At 35.9% G+C, this 18,526-nt stretch overlaps 1 protein-coding gene across 4 annotated transcripts in view; it reads right to left on the bottom strand.

Moving 5' to 3' along the window:
* The window catches only part of LOC136041862 (rap guanine nucleotide exchange factor 1-like), a 160,724-nt gene that overhangs the window by 115,894 nt on the left and 26,304 nt on the right, over nt 1–18,526 (bottom strand). For all 4 annotated transcript variants that reach the window (XM_065726637.1, XM_065726641.1, XM_065726638.1 and 1 more), the window contains 3 exons: nt 17,764–17,886; nt 7,522–7,661; nt 1,805–1,952 (listed from right to left, as the gene is read on the bottom strand). In XM_065726637.1, coding sequence (XP_065582709.1) covers nt 1,805–1,952; nt 7,522–7,661; nt 17,764–17,886 — 411 coding nt within the window. The remainder of the gene's footprint in view (nt 1–1,804; nt 1,953–7,521; nt 7,662–17,763; nt 17,887–18,526) is intronic.

An 18,526-nucleotide genomic window follows, 5' to 3' on the forward strand; every position in this document is an offset into this window, starting at 1 on the left:
AGATTTTGAAAAAAAAATTGTTTTTCCTCCTCAATAGTATGGTTTTAAGCGGTAGATCCGCTGAACATGCAGCAGTGGATTAGCATCGTTTTTTCATCAGATAAAAACGTTTATCAAATGATAATAATTATTATCAGATTTATCAGATGATAACACGAAAACGTTTTTCATCAGATGATAATAATTATTTGGCAGCAACCTTTTATTGCATAAACAAAGCTATTTCAAGTTAATTTTTCAAGTATTTTTGATTATCTGTAAAATGTAAGCGCCTTACTTAATAAGATTAATTTATCTTACAGAGGTTTTAACGACCAAGTTGGTAGTGGATCTCGTCGTATTTTCTTCTTCCAAAATTTATGGATTCCTCAGGGATTTGTGTTTGGGCCGATACTTTTTTTTATTTATTTCATTTATTTATTTTTATTTATATTTTTATTTATTTATTTTTATTTATTATTCATTTATTTTTTTATCCTCCAAATTGCTTGCATTCAAGCAATAAGTTGCCAATATTGTTTGCAGATAATAGAGCAAATAGTTCCAGCAGTCAAGCCATTCTTAAAGAAAAATTATCGATAAACAGTCGTGTGTATTCAAGGTCTTAAAAGATGAAGGTCAGGATTTCTCCAGCCCTACAGAGAGCCAAAACTACTGATTTTCAATCCATTTGAATAAGTGGTCGCTTAGGTCACCTGTTCGCTTGCGAGTCCAGTTGACTTGTCAGTCATATTTCAATCCTAAAACTCGGCCGACCGCCAAAGACTCGTAGACGGGCAGGCCTATTAGTCTTAGGTCGCAGTCCATCTAAAATTCTATAGTAAAATTATTATCAAAAACTCTTCAGAAATTGCAGCCACACTATAAATGAACCTAAAATGTTAACTATCAAGCAGAAAACCGAAAAAAAATTGTCAATATTCCTTTCGTAAAAAAATTAAAAAGAAATCAATTGAAAACAAACAAAAGTTAATTAAAAAAAAGCATTCATCCAAAAAAGATGCTTTCCGAAGAAAAGTCAGGATCAATACTAAACTAAAGGCAAGTAGAAACAAATTAAAACAGACAAAACTTAAAATGAACCATCAACCCCTAAATATCTGAAATACCTGCCTCTAATAAAACCCTGTTTTTATGGTTCAAAGCTCCATCGACAAACAACCCTATGTTAGTAAGATTTACTTCCATAGAAAAATTCCTAATGAAACCACCATGTTTTCTTAAGCTCAGATGTTTTAAACGTCTTTACTAGTATCTGCCCGTCCCTGAAGTGTCTTGATTTCAATCTGCTATACACTAAGATCCCTATCTAGCCGATGTTCTATTCACCTATTCAATGCTTTAAGGCTTTTTACCGCTAAGACTCAGTTGTCACGTGCTTAAGGGTCCTCTTCCAAAGTCGACTGAATTTTAAGGACCTCAATCAACTAACAATGATTACCGCAAATTTTGTTAGTTTTACACTTGTTTTAAACATACAAAAAAACATAAAAGTCTTGTTTAAAATTACTAATATAAATAAATCAATAAAAACATGACAGTAAAGCACGGATGAACAAAGTCAGATAGATGGTACTAATATCATATATAGCATATGCATATCCTATATAAGATATAACAAGACAAGCTAAAGATACTTTCAGACATCAGACATCTGAAAAAAAAAACTGCAGAAAATGTTGAATCGTGAGCAGCACCAAAGTAATAATTCGCTCCTTCCCCTAAAATTCCAAGTCGTCTTACCCCCCATCCGCTCCTTTCCGTCTATAAAAATCTAACTGTTTAGGATGCATATTTGAATTACCTGTATTGCTTCAACAAGGGCAGCAACTGCTTCTTTTATATCCTTTTGATTAAATGCTTCCTCGCCATGAATTAAAATCGCGTCAGACCATTTAATGAGCAGTGCAACACACTGAAAAACACCTGCAGACAATTCTGCAGTAACCGTACTAAAATGGAAAAAAACACCAATAAAATATATTACTGAAAAAAAAATAACAGAAAAACAAGAGCTAAGAGCTCATATGGCACTTGTGACGAGGCGAGAAGAGCTAAGAGCCAAGAGATCATATGGTATGAGCTCTAAAAAAATCTATGAATCAATAGATTCATCTAAAAAGGAAAATAAGAGGCTTAATCCCGGTTAGGATTTAAAATAAGAGCTCTGACTCACGATCTCCTTCTAAATATCAAAATTCATTAAGATCCGATCACCCACTCGTAAGTTATAAATACCTAATTTTTTCTAATTTTTCCTCTCCCTTTAGCCCCCCAGCTGGTCGAATCTGGGAAAACGACTTTATCAAGTCAAATTGTGCAGCTCCCTGACACGCCTACCAATTTTCATCGTCCTAGCACGTCCAGAAGCACCAAACTCACCAAATCACTGAACCCCTCCCCCCAAATCCCCCAAAGAGAGCGAATCCAGTACGATTCTGTCAATCACGTATCAAGGACATTTGAACATTCTATCCACCAAGCTTCATCCCCATTCCTCCACTCCAAGTGTTTTTCCAAGATTTCCCCCTCCAACTCCCCCCAAGGTCAAAAGATCTGGTCGGGATTTGAAATAAGAGCTCTGAGACATGAATTCCTTCTAAAAATCAAATTTCATTAAGATCCGATCATCTATTCGTAAGATAAAAATACCCCAATTTTCACGTTTTCCAAAAATTCCGGTTTCCCCCTCAAACTCCCCCCAATGTCACAGGATCTGGTCGGAATTTAAAATTAGAACTTTAAAGCATAAGATCCTTCTAAATATCAAATTTCATTAAGATTTGGTCACCGTTTCGTAAGTTACAAATACCTCAATTTTCAAAATTACCCCCCCCCCCATTCCACCAAAGAGAGCACATCCGGTCCGGTTATGTCAGTCACGTATCTTAGACAGGTTTCTATTCTTCCCACCCAGTTTCATCCTGATCTCACCGCTTTAAGCATTTTCTAAGATTTCCGGTCCCCCCAACTACCCCCCCCCAATTACGCTTGATCCGGTTAAGATTTAAAATAAGAGATCTGAGTTACAAGGCCCTTCTAAATATGAAGTTTCATGAAGATCCGATCACTCCTCCGTAAATTAAAAATACGTCATTTTTTCTTATTTTTCAGAATTACCACCCCCCCCCCAATAGAGCGGATCCGTTCCAAATATTTAAATCACATATGTAAGACTTCTGATTATTTTCCCCACCAAGTTTCATCCCGATCCTTCCAATCTAAGCGTTTTCCATGATTTTAGGTTCCCCCACCCCAAACTTCCCCCAATGTCACCAGATCCGGTCAGGATTTAAATAATTGCTTTGAAACACGATATCCTTCTAAATATCAAATTTCATTGAGATCCGATCACCCAATCATAAGTTAAAAATACCTCATTTTTTTCTGATTTTTCAGAATTAACCCCTCCCCCAACTACCCCAAAGAGAGCAGATCCGTTGCGTTTATGTCAATCATGTATCCAGGACTTGTGCTTATTTTTCCCACCAAGTTTCATCCCGATCCCTCCACTCTAAGTGTTTTCCAAGTTTTAGGTTTCCCCCTCCCAACTCCCCCCCCCCCCCAATGTCACCAGATCCGGTCAAGCTCTAAAATAAGAGTTCTAAGACACGATATCTTTCTAAACATCAAATTTCATTGAGATCCAATCACCCGTTCGTAAGTTAAAAATTCCTCATTTTTCCTAATTTTTCAGAATTACCCCCCCCCCCCCAACTACCCCAAAGAGAGCGGATCCGTTCCGATTATGTCAATCATGTATCTGGGACTTGTGCTTATTTTTCCCATCAAGTTTCATCCCGATCCCTCCACTCTAAGTGTTTTCCAAGATTTTAGGTTCCCCCCCTCCAACTCCCCCAATGTCATCAGATCTGGTCGGGATTAAAAATAAGAGCTCTGAGATATCATTCCGAACATCAAATCTCATTAAGATCCCATCACCCACTCATAAGTTAAAAATACTTCATTTTTCCTATTTTTTACGAATTAGCCGGCCCCCCACTCCCCCCCCCCCAAGATGGTCAAATTGGGAAAAAGACTATTTCTAATTTAAGCTGGTCATGTCCCTGATACGCGTGCCAAATTTCATCGTCCTAGTTTGCCTGGAAGGGCCTAAAGTAGCAAAACCGGGACCGAAAGACCGACAGACAGACCGACAGAATTGGCGATTGCTATATGTCAGTTGGTTAATACCAAGTGCCATAAAAATTACAGCACTGGAAAACTAAGGTTGAAAAACGCCATACAAAAAACGGCTGTCGTAAAAAAAAGGCATATGCCATTTTGATCGAAATTGAGTTACATATGCAGCCTAAGCAACCACAGCTTGAGGAATCTATTGGCGCAGTTAGATCCTTTCTACCCATCAATGTTACGACACAACACAGGAAAAAGACACAAAAAACTGCAGTGAAAAAAAAGGAAAAAAATATTGAAAAACGACATACAAAAAATGGACGTCGCGATCAAAAAAGAGCCATATGCCATTTTGATCGAAATTGAATTACATATACAGTCTTAGTAAACACAGCTTGAGGACTCAATTGGCGCAATCCGAAATTTTATATCTACCAACGTTAAAAAGATATAAAAGAGACATATGCCGCTCAAGCTTGTGAAGAAAATAAAAAACACAGCTTGAGGACTCAATTGGCGCAATCCGAAATTTTATATCTACCAACGTTAAAAAGATATAAAAGAGACATGTGCCGCTCAAGCTTGTGAAGAAAATAAAAAACACAGCTTGAGGACTCAATTGGCGCAATCCGAAATTTTATATCTACCAACGTTAAAAAGATATAAAAGAGACATATGCCGCTCAAGCTTGTGAAGAAAATAAAAAACACAATTGGCGCAATCCGAAATTTTATATCTACCAACGTTAAAAAGATATAAAAGAGACATATGCCGCTCAAGCTTGTGAAGAAAATAAAAAACACAGCTTGAGGACTCAATTGGCGCAATCCGAAATTTTATATCTACCAACGTTAAAAAGATATAAAAGAGACATATGCCGCTCAAGCTTGTGAAGAAAATAACTGTGACTGCATGGGACAAAAAATAATACACTCAAGGAGCTTTGTTGTTTTGCTAGGAGCTATGCAAATAGCAAAGGAGAAAGACTACAAAAAGTGAGCATTACTATTTCATTCATTTTTTTATAAGTAAGGTTAGATGGATTTTCCTACTTGAGTTTTAACTGAGTGTTTCATGGACACAAAGAGTATGATGTGCTCTCTGATGTTATGAGTCAGCATCATAGTCAAGTGAAGCACAACACTGCTCCCATTTTTTTTCTTTAGATTCCGTAGCAGCTTATAAGACGCAAGTTATAGGACTAATAATTCATAATCTTGTCTTGGTCTCAATTTTATTTCTTACCTTCCACAGATAAGTTTTTTTTACAGTTTTTGGGTAGTTTTTTGGGGCAAATGTATTAGCCACTAGTACACCGGTTTTTATTTCAAGATTTGAAGTTCAAACTGGATGAAATTTAATCCTTTGTCACTTAAAAATCGTTGTTTATAAACATTTTCAAAATATAAATGGATGTATTTTTAGATATAATAATTTTCGAAAAATCTATAGGTTTTACCTTATCTACAGATAACTAATTAAATATTTCGATCCCGCTTCTTTCAATCCTGTATAAACCAAAAGCCAAGACAGCCCTGTCAACAATACCAGCAAGGCTACCTCAGAGCCTTGGGTCACCTCTGAGAATCGATTAGTAGCTCAAAATACTTCAGCAGTCTTGAGATCTGACGAGGGCGGATTGAAGCCGTTTTCCGACACAAGTGGAGATATCGTTGTTCCTCGCCTAGTTTCATTGTATGACAGCATTTTCAGTTGTATATAGAGGGGCTAAGCTATGGAATAATCCTATCCCAAATACCAAGGAATTACCCATTAATCAATTTGAATCTGGGCTACATGTGGGGTTGCTAGGTAAGCATACCATCTAGAGATTGAGATTGATGGAGTTAAAATTGACAATAATTGTTTTCTTTTTTCTGCTTCGGGATCATGATATTATGCTGTTTTATTGTGTATGAATTATTTGTGTAAGTTTTTTTCGGTACACGGTTTCACCTTTCCCCTTATTATGGAACATAATAACATATATATAACATATATATATATATATATATATATATATATATATATATATATATATATATATATATATATATATATATATATATATATATATATATATATATATATATATATATATATATATATATATATATATATATATATATGAATTGCTATTACTACTCACTACTAAAATAATATAAAAAAAAATCGCCAAATTTCCCACTTCTGTGTATCTTAGGCCATTCTAAAATCAATTATCTATTGGACATGCCCAGTACCGTGGAAAGAGGTGACTCCTAATGTTACAGATAACGTGATAACAAATTATTAACGAGCAATCAAAGCTCTCTTTCGAAAACGGTGGATTGGCCAGATTAGACTTGCTGTTAGATTATTAGTAGATGTCACTCTAAACAGTTAGTATTTCTTGGAATCAGGATTAGATGAAATATTATAAGACGGAATATTGCATAAAACATATTTTTCTATAGATAAAAAACCAAAAGGGTTCGGTTTTAGGGGGAAATAATTTCCTAAATACAGAAATTCAAGATAGCTGCAGTGTTCAACGTTTCGCGCTAGCATGTATTTTTATTTAAAGCTGGAATTTTCCATTATATATGTCTGTTTGTTTATTTAAATTTATGCTCGTAAATTTTAAGATAGACCTAGATGGTTAGATGCTCCAAGAAAATGATCCAAGATAATGGTTGATCATGGTTAAGATGATTCTTTGACTTGCTTGCAGACTAGGAGATATATTAATAATCAAATAAATTTATTTATCAAATAACGAATTAAAATAAAAAGTATAAACAGTATAGACCGCTACTCATGTTTCGCATTCATCGTGTTCATCATTTATTATTAACCCACAAAGATAATGTTATTTCAAAGAGTATGTTATTCTCCTCTCCCCAGAAATCTATTTCTTTGCAGTATAACTTTGAGCGGATGTTCAAAGTTAACCTTTCTCCTACCACAGTGTGGATTTCAACTGTCCAACTCTTTAAAATTTTCATGAAATTGATACTGGCTCTGCCGTAGATATCTTCAGTAAAGAACCGGTTGATCCCAGAAAATTACGAGCCAAGCTCATCTAGTTTTCCTTTACTGTCTATATTTTGGGCCATTTCTTAATTCCTTCAGACCTGTCTTTTTTGTTCTTTGGATAGAAGTCAGTTAATACTTGCCTGTTTTTCCTCTTTGGACCAAAATGTAAGTAAACTACTTTTTTTTCAAAATGTAAGGATTTCAAAGTGTAAGAGAAAGAGAGGAAGATAGAGATAGAGGGAGAAAACGAGAGAGAGAGAGAGGGGGGGGTTACAGTTAAATTTACAGATACAAAATGAGCATTTATCCCATTCCAAGAACTTGGAAAAGAACTTGATTAATAAAATAAATTATTTGAAAACAAACCTGTGGTCGTTGTTTCCGATTTTGATGGCAAGCGCGTGAAAAGCCAACACTGTTTCTAACACTACGGTAGCACTATGATGAACCATTTCAATTTTCCTTGCTTCAACCACTTTTAGAAAAAAATTCAGAGCCCGATCGATCTATACAAAAATGAAAAAAGTATTAGTGCTAGATCATGTTCTATGAGGCCTAAATCTTGTTAACTAAAAAAAAGTCATTCTTTAAAGTAAAAAAACATTAGTATTATAATAATATGGACATGACAAAAATCAATTTTAAGAATTTCTGAAAAAGCCAAAGAAGTAGGCCTACCCCATCTCCACCTACTGAAGAGAAAATGAACTTGAAAAAGCTAAAACCTAGATATTTAAATGCAAAATCAGTTTCTGTACTGCTTCAAAACGACCATTCTACAATAAGGCACATTCATAAATAATTTTATTTTGTGAGTCATGAGCCAAGCATAGTCATCACATTTTTTGATCCTCCCACCCCCTCCATCACCAAAGATAAAAATTTTGAAATAACCATTTCAAGTCTCCAGAAATGATTTTTCCCCAAAGGGTGGTAAAGTATGCAATTTGTCCATTATTTACATTTAGATTATTTATTAGTCTAAAGGAGGGAAAATATGGTTTTGGGTACGTCCGAAAAAAACTAAGTATATTAAGATGCGATTTCAGGAAATACTGAGAGGGATAATGAAATATATCAAAAAACACTGTGTATCCAGATTAACAAGAGGGTGTATCTGCAAAGGAAGGGCTAAGTTAAAGCTTACGAAGTATGTTGAGGGGGATGTTGAAGTCACAAAGACACTATGCATACTGCTACTGCTATTGCTAATACAACTACTTCAACTACTACTACCACTAATACCATCACTGCTACTATTACTACTACTGCTACAACTACTACTACAATTACTTCAACTACTACTATTACGATTACTACAACAACGACTACATTGATTTTTTCTCCTCACGAAACTGATTTTGTCCATGGAATTTTTTTGCATGCTGATTTTCTTGTTCGTAGAACTTTTTGTTCGTGGAACAAAAATCGTGATTTTTGTTCGAGGAAAAAAACATGAAGCGGTATCTAACCTAGCTTAACCTAACCTACCATGTGTAGATAAAACGTAGGTTCCTCCAGGCTTGGTACAGTCCCCCAAACCTTACCTAACCAAGTGCAAGTTCCATGAACAAAAACCAGCACGCAACAAGTTCCATGAACAAAAAATCAGCATGAAACAAGTTCCAACCAGGACAAAATCAGTTTCATGAGAAGAAAAATCAACGTATAAGTTTCACAAACAGAAAAATGAACATGCATCAGGTTAGGTGAACAAAATCAGTTTCACGACGAGAAAAAATCACTGTACAATTTTCACGAAAAAATCAGTTTCACGAAAACAACAATCAACCTGCAACAAGTTTCACGAACACAAATAAGCACAAAAAAGGTTCCTTGAACAACAATCAGCACGCAACAACTTCCCATGAACAAAATCAGTTTCACGAAGAGAAAAATCAATGTACTGGCTTCACGAAAAGAAGAATCTATGTACATGCTCCACGAAGAGAAATATAACATGTAATAAGTTTCACGAACAAAAATGAGCACGAAACTAAGTTCCAAAACAAAAAATCAGCACTCAAAAAGTTCCAAGAGCAAAATCAGTTACAAGAGGAGTAAAATCAAAGTACAAGTTTCACGAAGAGAAAAATCAACAAGCAGCAAGTTCCAGGAACAAAATCAGTTTCACGAGGAGAAAAATCAATGTACAAGTTCCACGAAAAGAAAAATCAACATGCAACAGGTTTCACGAGCAAAAATCAGCATGCAACAAATAACGAGTGAAAAAATCCGCACACAACATGTTTCTGGAACAAAACAAGTTTCACTAGGAGAAAATCAATGTACAAGTTTCGAGAAGAGAAAAATATATGGAACAACAAGTTCCATGAACAAAAAATCAACATGCAACGAGTTCCAGGAACAAAATCAGTTTGACGAGGAGAAAAATCATTTACAAGTTCCACGAAGAGAAAAATCAACATGCAAGAGGTTTCACAAACAAAAATCACCACACAACAAATAAAAATCAGTACGCAACATGTTTCTGGAACAAAACAAGTTTCACTAGGAGAAAAATCAATGTACAAGTTTCACAAAGAGAAAAATATACATGCAAAATGTTCCACGTACAATAATCACCATGCAACAAGTTTCACTAATAACAATCACCACGCAAAAAGTTCCAAGAACAAAAATTAGCGCGCAACAAGTTCCATGAACAAAATCAGCACGCAATAAGTTCGATGAACGAAATCAGTTTCAAAATGAGAAAAATCAATGTACCAGTTTCACGAACAAAAATCAGCAGGAAACAAGTTGAGATAAAAACGGTCCAAATTTTCCAAGAAAGTTCCTGATTTTCATTAGGACCTTTTAGATATACCATCTTAATATTACCTAAATTTATCTCTAATAGCAACCGTCCCCCTCTGGAATTGCTTGCTAGGGTGGGCTAGCCACATATTGTCACGGTGGCTTGGACATGCATAGTCTTGGTTCAAAGAAACCCGGTATTTTCATTAAAAGTTCTCAGAAATAGCTCTTAACATGGCTTAAATTTATCTCTAATATCGACCCTCTCCTCTGGAATTGGTTGCTACGACCCCCTTCTTTCTTTAATACATGGTTCTCTTTGCATATGTTTTATCCTATGTCAGGTTTTTTCAAATTTCGTTTTTTTATTGACCTTTAGCGCTTTTTTCTGTGTTTTAATAATACTTTGTAAATTTGTTTCATTAATAAAAGTTGTATATAGAAAATTTTTTATCATTTAGATATGTTGTTTTAGGATAAAACTTCAATACGTAATCATTTACGTAATGGAATATCTAACGCCGATGGTATGCGACATCTCATGGATTCAATAGTTATCTTAACCTGTGAAGGTCCTGTTAGAACACTAATAGCCCTGTAATAGGCAGGTGTATCTAATGGACTAAAAAAAAATCAAAAGCATTGAGATATTCATGCACTTTCATGCAGAAAGGGTTGGAAATCATTTAATCGTACCGGCAAACAGAACAGAAGATTCTCCTTGCGTGCGATAGATTATTTCTTAGAATTTATTTCTTGAAACTTTATTACAGAGACCTTCATAGTCCAGATGTCGAGGGCACCATTACTGACACGTGTGCGCTACCGGTACGTAACAACCAAGTGTACTCCACCGTCATTACAAGCGAAGATTTCCCCACGGGCCCTAAGTCTAGCACGTCAAGTGTGAATGTGTAACCCCTAACATAAGTAAACATTCCCCTATTACCAAAGAACTAAAGAAATCATAAAGAAAAACCTCTTGAAGAAAAAAAGTCTCGAAAAACGTCTTGAAGAAAATGACTTAAAAATGTCTCGAAAGGTCTTGAAAAACGTCTTAGGAAAAATGTCTTTAAAAAAATATCTTGAAATGTCTTGAAATACGTCTTGAAGAAAAATGTCTAAAAACGTCTTGGAATGTCTTGAAACATCTTCAAAATAGCTCTTGAAGAAAAATGTCTTTAAAAAACATCTTGGAATGTCTTGAAAAAATGTCTTTAGAAAAAATATCTTACAAAATGTCTTGAAAAAGTCTTGAAGAAAAATTTCTAAAAAACCTCTTAAAATGTCTTGAGAAAATATATTAACAAGGTCTTTAAATGTCTTGAAACTTCTTGAAAAATATCTTGGAGAAAAATGTCTTGAAATGTCTTAAAACGTTTTGAAAAACGTCTTGATGAAAAATGTCTTAAAATAATGAGATATTATGAGAAACAAAAATATCTTGAATAAAAATGTCTTAAATAAGAGCTAAGACCTCATATGGCACTTGTGACGAGGCTAGAAGAGCCAAGAGCTCATATGGTATGAGCTTTAATAAAATTATAAGAATCAATGGATTGACTTAAAAGGAAAATCAGAGGCTTAATGACAGTCGGAACTTAAAATAAGAGCGCTGAGTCACGAGGTTCATCTAAATATCAAAATTCATTAAGATCCGTAGGTTATAAATACCTCATTTTTCTAAAATTTTCTCTCCCTTCAGCCCCCCAGATACTCGAATCAGCGAAAACGACTTTATCAAGTTAATTTGTGCAGCTCCCTGACACACCTAGCAATTTTCATCGTGCTAGCACGTCCAGAAGCACCAAACTCACCAAAACACTGAGCCCCACCCCCTAACTCCCCCAAAGAGAGCAAGTCCAGTACGGTTACGTCAATCACGTATCTACGACATTAGCTTATTCTACCCACCAAGCTTCATTCCTACTCTAAGCTTTTCCGAGATTTCCGATTTCGCCCTTTAACTCCCCCAAATGCAAGAGATCTGGTTGGGAATTTAAATAAGAGCTCTGAGACATGAGTTCCTTCTAAATATAAAATTTCATCAAGATCTGGTCACCCGTTCTTAAGTTAAAAATACCTTAATTTTTCTAATTTTTCCAAATTAACAAACCCCCAGCTCCTCCAAAGAGAACGGATCCGTTCCAGTTATGTCAATCACATATCTACAACTTGTACTTATTCTTTCTATTAAGTTTCATCCCGATCTCACCACTCTAAGTGTTTTCCAAGATTTCTGTCCGCCCACTCGAACCTCCTTATGTCCCGGATCCAATTCGAGTCGAAAATGAAGCATCTGAGACATAAGATATTTCTATATATCAAGTTTTGTTAAGATCCGATCACTTATTTGTAAGATAAAGATACCCCAGTTTTCACGTTTTCCAAGAATTCCAGTTTCCCCCTCCAACTCCTCCCCATCCCAATGTCACAGGATCTGGTCGGAGTTTATAATAAGAGCTCAAAAGCACAAGTTCCTTCCAAATATCAAATTTCATTAAGATCTGATCACCCGTTCGTAAGTTACAAATACCTCATTTTTTTCTAATTTTTTCGAAGTATCCCCCCCCCCAACTCCACCAAGGAAAGCGGATCCGGTGATTTCAGTCACATATCAAGGACTTGTTTTTATTCTTCCCACCCAGTTTCGTCCTGATCTCTCCACTTTAAGTATTTTCTTAGATTTCCGCCATACCCCCCCCCCAACTGCCCCCTCCTAAAGACACTGGATCCGGTTGAGATTTGAAATAACAGATCTGAAATACAAGATCTTTCTAAATAAGAAGTTTTCATGAAGATCCGATCACTCCTTCGTAAGTTAAAAATTCGTCATTTTTTCTAATTTTTCAGAATTAACCCCCCCCCCCTTCAACTCCCCCAAACAGAGCAGATCTGTTCCGGTTATATCAATCACGTATCTAGGACTTCCGCTTATTTTTCCCAACAAGTTTCACCCCGATCCCTCCACTCTAAGCGTTTTCTAATATTTTAGGTTCCCCCTCCCTGAAACTCCGACCAATGTCACCAGACCCGGTGGAGATTCAAAATGAAAGCTTTGAGACACGATATTCTTCTAAATATCAAATTTCATTGAGATCCGATCACCCGTTCGTAAGTTAAAAATACTTATTTTTTTTCAGAATTAAACCTCCCCCCTCCCCAACTACCCCAAAGAGAGCAGATCCGTTTCGGTTATGTTAATCACGTATCTCGGACTTGTGCTAACTTTTCCCAACAAGTTTCATTTTGATCCCTCCACTCTAAGCGTTTTCCAAGATTTTAGGTTTCCCCCAACTCACCACCCCCCCCCCCCCCCCAATGTCACCAGATCCAGTCGGGATTTAAAATAGGAGCTCTGAGACACAATATCCTTCCAAACATCAAATTTCATTATGATCTGATCACTCGTTTGTAAGTTAAAATACCTCATTTTTCCAATTTTTCTGATTTAACCATCTCCCCGCTCCCCCACCCCAGATGGTTGAATCGGAGAAGCAACAATTTTTAATTTAATCTGGTCTGGTTCCTGATACACCTGCCAAATTTCATCGTCCTAGCTTACATGGACGTGCCTAAAGTAGCAAAACCAGGACTGACCGACCAACGAACAAGACCGACAGAATTTGCGATAGCCATATGTCACTTGGTAGATACCAAATGCCATAGAAACGTCTTAAGATGTCATAGAACGTTTTGCTACGTTGTCCTAGGACATGTTAGAGGACAACTCTAACATGCCCTATTACGTAAAACCCCAAAGCCTAATATGTAACATTCAAAGAAATCCCAAACACTATCTATTATGGAACGTGCAAAAGTAAACATTTCCTATGACGTAACATATACCTGCATCTTTTAAAAAACATTCCCTATTACTTAACATGCACCTGCGTCTTGAAGAAGGTTTTGAAATAAAAGTGTCCAGATCAGGATTCAAAGGGATGTGGCTGCGCTTAAATGCAGTGAGGGGATACTACTTACTACTTCTACTGCTAAAACTATCACTGTTACTACTACAACTACTAAAACTACTTCTATTGCTAGTACTACTGCTACTACTAGTCTTACAACTACAACTAAAAATAATTTGGATGCATTGTTCTATTGTTTTCGGCAAGTGCAAATTCCGTTCTAGTCATTAGAAGGTACGAGGGTGGGGTCAGCCCTATTCCTCTCAGTTTTTGCCAGTTTTGAGTTCGAGTTGGTTATTTACTGTCAATTCTGTTCGTTTCGGATGATTTATGGATATCGATTTATGGTAGCCCTACGCTAGCAAACTATTTGACTTTATTTAAGCTCATCTTTATTTTAATGTAGCTCTTTACTTTTCTTTGAATAACTTCTTTCGTAGAAAACATTTTTTTTAAATTTGTTTCTGCTTGTTTTAATTAACGTATTCTTTTTCATTGGTTAAGAAAACAATATTTCAAATCTAATAAGAATCCAATACAAACAACCAGTCATTCAGTCTCGCTAGTTCAAAGTAAGACATAGCTAAAATACAAAATAGCTATTAAATAGAAGTAACAAGGTCTTTTTCCACATCTGGTGGAAAAACCACAACCCTTCCCTTCCAATTGACACCACTGACCCAGGTTGAAACCTAAGGTCATCAGTGGCACGAGTAACATCAAATTAATATATCTAGTATTATATAGTAATATTTAGTATTATCTAGTCTATAATATATCTAGTATATCTAGCGACATGCAATGAATAGTGTTCATTACCAAAACCTGCCAACCTATGACATTTAATATCTTATACATGACTAGCTGTTGGGGTGGGGCTTCGCGCCACCCCAACACCTAGTTGGAGGGGGCACTCCCCCCCCCCCGCGCGCGTAAGTCGTTACGCGCCATATTAGTTAAGCGCCATTGTAGTTGTGTCCCTGTGTCCCACCTGTGAATATAGATAGATATATATATTTTTAACTACGTAAAACTTGCGAATATACAACATTCTTCGTTGTCCCATTGTCTGTGCATATAAATAGATTGTCAGGTTTACCGACTCTTGAACATGCAACATATAATAGTCCATGGGAAAAACAATCCGTATTCAGACCTATACCTCATGATTCTAATGATTGCCCTTGAGCTCTGTTGATGGTGATTGCTAATCGAATATTCCCTGTGTCGCCGTCGTCATTTATATATCCCCCTGTGCCCCCCGACGTCCCCGTTGTAGTTGTGTCCCTGTGTCCCGGCCGTCATTTATATTCCCTGTGTCCCGGTCGTCATTTGTGTCCCGGTGTCCCAGTCTGTAATTTCTCTTTGAGTGTCCCGGTCGTCATTTATATTCCCTGTGTCCCGGTGTCCCAGACGTCATTTGTGTCCCGGTCTGTATATACATTCGTTTTTGAATTGGTCTTTTTTTTAGTTTTTAGTTTTTTTTTAGTTATACCTCATGATTCTAATGATTTCCCTTGAGCTTTGTTGATGTTGATTGCTAATCGAACATTCCCTGTGTCCCCGTCGTCATTTATATATCCCCTGTGCCCCCCGGCGTCCCCATTGTAGTTGTGTCCCGGTCGTCATTTATATTCCCTGTGTCCCGGTCGTCATTTGTGTCCCGGTGTCCCGGTCTGTATGTACATTCGTTTTTGAATTGGAATATGATGAAATAAATTTTCGTGTTTTTCCCCTTTTTTTCTTTTTAGTTTTTTTGTTTTTACCTTTTTTTAAGTTTTTTTAGTTTTTTTTCCTTTTAGTTTTTTTTGTAGTTTTTACCTTTTTAGTTTTTTTTTATTTTTTTTTTTTAGTTTTGTTTTTCTCCTTTATTTTTCAGTTTTTTCCTTTTTTTATTTTTTCCTTGGCACGCTTTCTTTTCTTACTTTCTCTATCAGCCGCAAGTTTTTTGACATAGACTCTTTGAGCAGCTTCCTCGGCTGTTGCTATTGTAGGTTCTTCAGTCATTTTACAATTAAATATTTTTCCGTCCACGATCTTCTTAGAATTAAAAATTTGTCTTTTGAGCAGCTTCCTCGGCTGTTGCCATTGTAGGTTCTTCAGTCATTTTACAATGAAACATTTTTCCGTCCACGATCTTCTTACAATTAAAAACTTGTCTTTTAACGATTTTCTTACACATGACGTCACTCAACACACAGACAAATTATTTTTATATATAGAGAAGAATAGCTGTTGGGGTGGCGCTACGCTCCCCCAAGCCCCCCCCCGCGCGTAGGTCGTTACGCGCCATATTAGTTACGCGCCATTGTAGTTGTGTCCCTGTGTCCCACCTGTGAATAGAGATAGATAGATAGATAGATAGATAGATAGATAGATAGATAGATAGATAGATAGATATATATATATATATATATATATATATATATATATATATATATATATATATATATATATATATATATATATATATATATATATATATACATGCGAATATACAACATTCTTCGCTGTCCCATTGTCTGTGCACATAAATAGATTGTCAGGTTTACTGACTCTTGAACATGCAACATATAATTGTCCATGGGAAAAACAATCCGTATTCAGATCTATACCTCATTAATCTAATGATGTGTCCCTGTGTCCCGGTCGTCATTTATATTCCCTGTGTCCCGGTCGTCATTTGTGTCCCGGTGTCCCAGTTTGTAATTTCTCTTTGAGTGTCTCGGTCGTCATTTATATTCCCTGTGTCCCGGTGTCCCGGTCGTCATTTGTGTCCCGGTCTGTAATTTCTATTCGAACAATCCCAGTGTCCCGGTCGTCATTTGTATATCCCGCCTGTGCCCCCGGCGTCCCCGTTGTAGTTGTGTCCCTGTGCCCCGGTCATCATTTATATTCCCTGTGTCCCGGTCGTGATTTGTGTCCGGGAGTCCCAGTCTGTAATTTCTTTTTGAGGTTCCCGGTCGTCATTTATATTCCCTGTGTCCCGGTCGTCATTTGTGTCCCGGTGTCCCAGTATGTAATTTCATCAGTTGACAAACATGACGTCAGTCGACAAACAACTTCATGACGCATACAGCTCAATCCTTATAATGACGTCAGTCGACAAACATGACGTCAGTCGACACACAAACATGACGTCACCCGACACACACACACACACACACAACTTATTTTAATATATATATAGATTTATATATATATATATATATATATATATATATATATATATATATATATATATATATATATATATATATATATATATATATATATATAGATTTACTGGTTCTTTAATGAAGAAAGTTATTTTCGGAATTTGATTCCGATGAAGAGCTTATGTGAAAGGGTCACCATATCAATCCAAACAGCAAAAAAAAAGAAATAATTTATACAAGAATGAAAGAAAGAAAAAAATAACTGAAGAAAGAAGATATAGAAGAAGCCAGGTTTCATTAACCAAGGAAAAACGTGGAGGATTCTTGCCTTTTTACAAAATAATTTAGGTTCTTTTTTTCTGAATTGAAATTATTTCTGTTGTAACCTATGATTCATATATCAGGGAGGCTCTAAACGGTCAATCATTTCGATCAAAAGTTTCCCCCAATTGATTGACGTATGCTTCAATCAACCTTCAATCGACCCATCAGTCCGCCCTTCAATCTCGACAAAAACTAATCTAACATACTGCTTCGGATCAAAACAATTCAATCATTCAGACTTTCTATCAATCGCCGTCAACCCTTCACTCAAGCGTCGAACAGGTTCCTAGACGGCCAATCATGCTTGAGTCAATCGATTGACGGAAGCTTTTGATCAAAATGATTGACCGTCTAGGGCCTCCTTTAGAATTATAATAAAAATTTTGCTATTTCCAACCTCAATTTAAGGTCATAAAGAAATGAGAAAAAGATAAAACTTATAGATCACTAACTTCCTTACGGCAACATTCAATTTCTTTTTCAGAATTTCTATCATTGCTACTGGGAGCCATTTTTGAGGGGGCAACAACTTGAATTATAGGTCGTCCATTTGTGTCATGTAAATTACTTGATAGCTAGAATAAGAAAAAATATTATGATAATTATGGAATGGAAAAAATTTAACATTCGGAATCGAAAAAACGTAAAGTTCACGACATAATAGAGGAAATCAAATTTAGACCTAAATCAATTTCAAAATACAACTTCCAATTCAAATTTTTTTTTAATGAAAGAAAAATATATACCTTTAAACATAATTATTAGAAACACAACTACAATGTAGGTCACAGGGCCAACACTTCGACGATTATATGGTTTTGACACGTCAAACATTTCGTAAATAATCAGGATGCTAAGCACTCATAAAAAACGCAGTCTTAACTACCTTTTAAATATGAGGATCAAGCAGCTAATACAATAAGTTTGTCTACCTAATTTGACTGTGTCGGTAGATGCTAATATTAACTATTATGTAGCGTTGAGATGTCCAGCATCATCAGAAAAACCTTTGTCAAAACTCGGCATATGGCTAACAAACGATAAAACAACCTGACTGCCCCCCCTACAATTTATTCACTTAAAAAAAATCTAAAAAAAAGTGCTTAATTTTCTTTTCACAAAATTCATTCGTTTGTTAGACCTTTTTTCCCACAAGTTGACACTTACAAAGCGCAAACCATGGATGATTAATGTATTTCAATAATACCAGCGTAT

The sequence above is a fragment of the Artemia franciscana genome, unplaced genomic scaffold (genome assembly GCF_032884065.1).
Source record: "Artemia franciscana unplaced genomic scaffold, ASM3288406v1 PGA_scaffold_47, whole genome shotgun sequence".
NCBI classification, from domain to species: domain Eukaryota; kingdom Metazoa; phylum Arthropoda; class Branchiopoda; order Anostraca; family Artemiidae; genus Artemia; species Artemia franciscana.